Source organism: Chondrus crispus, genomic scaffold, assembly GCF_000350225.1.
Source record: "Chondrus crispus Stackhouse genomic scaffold, scaffold_67, whole genome shotgun sequence".
Classification (NCBI taxonomy): domain Eukaryota; phylum Rhodophyta; class Florideophyceae; order Gigartinales; family Gigartinaceae; genus Chondrus; species Chondrus crispus.
In genome coordinates, this window is record NW_005178620.1 from 352,334 (window position 1) to 358,392 (window position 6,059).

Consider the following 6,059-nt stretch of genomic DNA (forward strand, 5'->3'; position numbering starts at 1 on the left):
GGTGCATTTGCATTGCATGATTGTGCCTGTCTCAGACAGTTTTATGTCATATGCATTTCGGTGCCAGCTCACAAAACACGGACACACATATACTCTCTACTACGCAAGGGAATCGAATATATACTTTTTATGATTTTCGGAGTCGCTGAATGTCACAACAATGGCTGTGGTTCATGTTAGCTGCTTTGCAATGTCACTTGCAGAAGGTCCGAGGTGTTTGCGGAGCCGAGTGTTGCGGAGCCGAGTGTCGTGCGCGCATCATGGATATTTGGCCCCGTTTCAAGCTAACTCGTGCATGAGTTTCGTCCAAATTCTATAGCCCCCTCTATATTCTTCTCACGAAAGCCAAGAACATAGATTACGTTCAAACCCTTGAATGTTGGTTTATTTGCACATGTCGTGAAATAAAAACAGAAGGAATGCAAGAACGTGCCCAGCACCGGATAGAATCAAGGGTACAAGGAAGCGGTTTCTGTGGACGTTTGTCTGGAGGAATCCGTTCACAATAGTTTTAGTTTGCAAACTTTATACCGGTTTCTGCTGGAGTTGTTGATGCTGGAGCTAGGCCAGTTGTTGCCATGGATGTCGAGCAAACGGAAGAAACAGAGGCCATAGAACGACTCTCTTACCTGCGTGTTACTGTACAAAGAAATGAGCCTCAACAGATTCGGTGTTTATCCGGTACAGTACATTTCAATATACTGTAGAAGTTCATCTGCCAGGTGTACATGTGGACACGTGTCTCTTGGTGAACGTCATTTGGCCCGTCGCGCGGGAGCCGAAACCTTTGCCGCCTGCTACACCCCAGCAACGCTGTTGACATCACCTCTCCCAAGGCCCAAATTATTCACATTCCGCCCCGCAACTCGCCACCCCCCCCCCCTCTTCCCTCGTACGACCCCCCTCCTCCAGCCAGACACCTCGCCGCCCCGACTCGATTCCACTTCAGCCTCATTCGTACCCCCTCCCCGCCCGCTTCCGGACCGCTCGCCGCGTCCCGCCCCACCTCCTCATCCGCCTCGCGTGTGCCGCAAACTCGGCGCCGCGCAACCCCGCCGAATCGGCCACTCTTTCCACGCGTCATGTCCGCGTCCGACGAGACGGCCCCCGCTACCGGGACGCCGGCCGCCGCTCCCCCGACCGCCGCGCCCGTCCCGGCCGCGGCCCCGCCCGCCGCTGCAACCCCCACGCCCCAGCTTTCGCGCGGCGATCTCGATCGCTATATGAGCCAGCTGCTGTCCGAGAATTGTAAGCCCCTCTCCGAGGACGAAGTGAAGGGCTTGTGTGAGAAGGCGAGAGAAATCTTGATGAAGGAGAGCAACGTGCAGGCCGTGAATTGCCCGGTCACTGTCAGCGGCGATATTCATGGGCAATATCATGATCTTCTCGAGTTGTGTACGTTTTCCGTTTTGAGCGGGTTAGAGATTTCGTGCTTGCCCACGACGTACTGCACGTCAGATTATTCTAACATGTGTGGTTGTGTGTTATTTGTTTGCTTGTTTGCTTGTTTGCTTGTTTTCGTTGCGTGCCTGTGATTGTAGTCCGTATTGGAGGAACTTGTCCGGATACCAACTACTTATTTATGGGGGATTACGTGGATCGTGGATACTATTCAGTGGAAACTGTGACGGCACTTGTGTGCCTCAAAGTGCGGTATCCAAACCGGGTGACGATCCTGCGCGGCAACCACGAGAGCCGTCAAATCACGCAGGTGTACGGTTTCTACGATGAGTGCCTCCGAAAGTACGGGAATGCTAACGTGTGGAAGTTCTTTACGGACATGTTTGACTACTTGCCTTTGACGGCACTTGTGGAAGTGAGCATTTTCTGCTTGCACGGAGGCCTTTCGCCAAGTATCGACACGCTGGAACAGATCCGCAACCTGGACCGTGTGCAGGAAGTGCCGCACGAGGGCCCGATGTGTGACTTGTTATGGTCTGATCCGGACGATCGATGCGGATGGGGTATTTCGCCTAGGGGGGCGGGGTACACTTTTGGGCAGGACATTTCGGATCAGTTCAACCACACTAACGCAATCACGTTAATTGCTAGGGCTCATCAATTGGTGATGGAAGGGTACAATTGGTGCCATGAAAGGAATGTGGTGACCATTTTCTCAGCGCCCAACTACTGTTATCGCTGCGGGAACCAGGCGGCTATCATGGAACTTGACGGTGAGTTATTATTGCGGAAATTCTTTACACTGTCGCGACGGTTCGGTTTTGGAGTTTGCTAACGATTGTTTTGTTTTTGTCTGCATTTTGGAAATACGAAACACACAGAGAACAAGAACTACACGTTTTTGCAATTTGACCCAGCGCCACGACGCGGGGAAGATCATGTTTCTCGACGCAGCCCTGACTATTTCCTTTAGATGTTTGTGGAATGGATTTTACAGAATATTCAAGTCTTGGATGTTTGGTGGTTTTTTTGGGGCAAGGAATGGGACGGCTGTTAGGTGTTGCTTCCATTGAGAGGGATGTCACTGTACAGCCCGGTGGGAGACATTTGGAGGGTAGAGCGAGGGGATTTGTAAGCAGAAGGTTAGAAAGTGTAAATGCCAGAGACCACAGGTGTACATGTGGGGAAGGCAATGGCATAGGAATCGGTGATGGGAATTTGCGTGCGATGTTGTTTTTGCGGATGAGGCTACATTTTAAACGCTGGTTACTACGCTACAATAACGAGGTTAGCGGGGCACGGCAGCGGTGCAAGGAAGAGGAGTGGCTTTGTTAAAAAAGGGAACATCATTCTCGGTTGTCCCTGGAGAAATTTTGGCGCGACTGCGTGAGAGGGCACGGTTCGCCGCAACGTGTCTGCCAGCACACGCGCAGTCCCGCTCTCCGCCATCACTGCTGCGTCGCCCACATCGCGATCCGCTGTGCCGATCGCGATGGAACGGCCGTCGTTCCTCCATAACGTCACCCACCGACACGTGTACAATCGTACCCTTCCTGCTGCCGCCCCCGCGACATTATTCGCGTCAACATCCATCGCCGACATACCTCTCACATTACCTCTCAATTCGATCCACAGCCCCGCATCATTCACCTTCAAACACATTGCTTACGCTCCAACCCCCTCCCTCACTTCTCCCCCACCCCCTCCCTCTCTCTCACCTCCTCCTCTCAATCCGCTTGCCCTCACCCCAACCATGTCCAAAACCGTCCGCCGTCTCGCGGCAACGGGCGGCGTCCTGGGCGGCGTCTTCCTGGGCATCACGGCATACACGGCGCCCGCGCGCCCGTCGGCGGCGGATCGCGCGGCGCTCGCGCACGGCGGGCTCGAGGCCGCGCCCGCGCGCGCGGTGCAGCTGGCCAAGCTGAAAGCCGCGTCGACGCCGGCCACGCAGCTGGACGTGTTCATCGTGGGCGGCGGCGCGACCGGCGCCGCGTCCGCGCTGGACGCCACGCTGCGCGACCTCACCGTCGGCCTGGTCGAGCGTGACGACTTCGCGTCCGGCACAAGCTCGCGCTCGACTAAGCTCATCCACGGCGGCGTCAGGTACCTGGAGAAGGCCTTCTTCCAGCTCGACCCCGGCCAGCTCAAGCTGGTCTTCGAGGCCCTCAGGGAGAGGGCCATCATGCTCAAGCAGGCCCCGCATTTGACGCAGCCGTTGCCGACCTTGCTGCCGTGCTATAAGTTGTGGGAGGTCCCGTTTTATTGGGTCGGGTTGAAGGCGTATGACTTGATCGCCGCTGCAGGGAATGGGTTGCTGTATATGAGCAAGTTTGTTAGCGCGAATGAGGCTATGCGGCAGTTCCCGACGCTTTCGAAGAGCTCCGGGGGGCAGAAATTGAGAGGGAGTATCATGTATTATGATGGGCAGATGGATGATGCGAGGTTTAATGTGTCGGTCGCTGTGACGGCCGCGATGTACGGCGCGGCTGTAGCCAACCATACCGAGGTGGTGGACTTGATCAAGGCGGAGGGCAAGGTGGTGGGTGTCAAGTGTCGGGACGTGTGTAATGGCGAAGAGTTTGACGTGTATGCCAAGGTGGTGATCAATGCCACGGGGCCGTTCACTGACGGTGTAAGAAGGATGGAGGATGACAAGGTCAACCCGATGATCGTGCCGTCCGCGGGCGTGCACATTACGCTGCCGGACTACTACTCGCCGGAGGGCATGGGGCTGATCGTGCCCAAGACAAAGGACGGACGCGTAGTGTTTATGCTGCCGTGGCTGGGGAGGACGATCGCGGGGACGACGGACAGTAACACGGAGATCACGGCGTTTCCCAAACCTCACACGGACGAGGTAGCGTTTATTCTGGACGCTTTGTCCGACTACCTGCGGATCGAGGTGCGGGCGTCGGACGTGCAGAGCGCGTGGTCGGGGATCCGGCCACTGGCCGTGAACCCGGACGCGGAGGCGGGGAACACGCAGAACATCCTGCGGGAGCACGCGGTACACGTGTCACCGGAGAAGGTGGTAACGATCACGGGTGGCAAGTGGACGACGCAGCGGGCGATGGGCGAGGCGGCTGTGGACAAGGCGATCGAGGTGGGCGGGCTGCAAGAGAAGGCGACGCGGTGCAAGACGCCGTTCGTGCAGCTGGTCGGCGGGCACAAGTGGGACGAGTCGTACTTCACGTTCCTGACGCAGCGGTACGAGATGGGGTCCAAGGGAGAGACGGCGCGCACGGCCGTGGCGCGGCCGCAGCTGGACGTGGAGTGCGCCAAGCACCTCGCGCGGGCGTACGGGGACCAGGCGTACAAGGTGGCCGAGCTCGCCGAGAAGGGGCTCGGCACGCGGCTCGTGGCCGGGTACCCGTTCATCGAGGCCGAGATCGTGTACTGCATCGAGCACGAGTACTGCGTGACGGCGATGGACTTCCTCGCGCGCAGGTCGCGGCTGGTGTTCCTCGACACCAAGGGCGCGCTCGCCGCGCTGCCGCACGTCGTCGACGTGATGGCCAAGGAGCTCGGGTGGGGCAAAGCGCGCGTCAAGAAGGAGCTCGCCGACGGCAAGCAAATGATCGACAGCTTCTCGTGCGGCATTCCCGGGCAGAAGTAGCGGCGGGGGGCGCGGGACCAGGCGCGGGACCATGCGCATGCGCACGAACGAGGGCGGGGCTTCGGGGACGGTGGAGAGAAGGGAGTTTTTTGTGTCGCGCTTTCGCGCGGCGGACAAGTAAAGATGCTCACAGTTTTGTTGTAGTAGAGAGGACCGCAGCTGGGGTGTCCGCGGGAGATGCCCTGCCCCCGCGCGGCGGCGGAATAAAGATGCTCACAGTTTTGTTGTAGACGGTAGGCAGGGTCGCAGCCGGCGGGAGACGCCCTGGCCACTCGAGCGTGGGACTTTGGTTTTGCGTTTGCGAGAGGGACGGCGTTTCCATACAGGAGGAGCAAGCCCTTTTGTAAGGGGATTGCTCCTCGCAAGAAGGCCCGCGGCTTCGCGACGCTATACATATGCGGGAATGCCGGGAAGCTGGTAGACAACATTGGAAAAAATTAGCAAAAAAAAGGGCCGCCACGTGTACAGCCTGTGAAGTACATGTTACGAAATAAATAGCTGTGCATGACCCGAGGTGCACGTAGCCGACTTAGCTCAGTTGGGAGAGCGCAAGACTGAAGTTCTTGAGGTCCCCAGTTCGATCCTGGGGGTCGGCATGTCATTTTGTTGCACGTCTTTTTGTTTTGAGATAATGTTGCGTTCAGGGGGGCGATCAGGTGGGTATTGGTGGACGCAAAATCTCCCTTTTGTTTTTGCGCGGGGCGCGGCCTGCAGCCGCGGTGCGCGAGCAGCGGACGGAAGGGGCGTGGTTCGGGCCACGGGCGGGGGCGGCGGACGGCGGGCGGCTGATACCGGAGGGCGGCCAACCGGTGGCGGGCAATTTTGAAAGGACGCGAACGAGGCGCGTCGATTGGGCGCCGCACATTGGAGCGGGGGCGCGCGACGTGAATATTCCCCCCCCCGCTCCGCCAAAGATTCGGCCCTGTTGCCGCGCGCGCGGCCGCGCAGGTGAACGCCTGAGAAAAAATTATTGGAAATGCTTTTACTCCCGTTCAACCAATCCATTCATGCCAAATGTCCGCGTGCTCGAGTGCTGGCACCG

General features: G+C 58.0%; 2 protein-coding genes; one reads left to right on the forward strand and one right to left on the reverse strand.

The window, feature by feature from the left end:
- The first annotated feature begins 1,223 nt into the window (after positions 1 to 1,223).
- CHC_T00009030001 (protein phosphatase 2a) lies at positions 1,224 to 2,681 on the forward strand. XM_005710783.1 is given in 4 exon segments: positions 1,224 to 1,395; positions 1,542 to 2,174; positions 2,283 to 2,374; positions 2,375 to 2,681. 3 exon segments carry the CDS (start codon positions 1,224 to 1,226, stop codon positions 2,372 to 2,374), a joined length of 897 nt encoding a protein of 298 aa, XP_005710840.1. The 3' UTR covers positions 2,375 to 2,681.
- Positions 2,682 to 4,287: 1,606 nt separating this feature from the next.
- CHC_T00007257001 (hypothetical protein) lies at positions 4,288 to 5,445 on the reverse strand. Its single transcript, XM_005710784.1, has one exon. The coding sequence runs from the start codon at positions 5,443 to 5,445 to the stop codon at positions 4,288 to 4,290; it is 1,158 nt and encodes a 385-aa protein (XP_005710841.1).
- Positions 5,446 to 6,059: the final 614 nt, after the last annotated feature.

Bases quoted from the DNA above. Each gene is read 5' to 3' on its own strand.
- CHC_T00009030001 (XM_005710783.1), top strand. From the start codon at position 1,224: ATGAGCCAGCTGCTGTCCGAGAATTGTAAGCCCCTCTCCGAGGACGAA. The intron at 1,396-1,541 runs GTACGTTTTCCG...CTGTGATTGTAG, and splicing joins TCATGATCTTCTCGAGTTGT to TCCGTATTGGAGGAACTTGT. The intron at 2,175-2,282 runs GTGAGTTATTAT...CGAAACACACAG, and splicing joins GGCTATCATGGAACTTGACG to AGAACAAGAACTACACGTTT.
- CHC_T00007257001 (XM_005710784.1), bottom strand. From the start codon at position 5,445: ATGTTGTCTACCAGCTTCCCGGCATTCCCGCATATGTATAGCGTCGCG.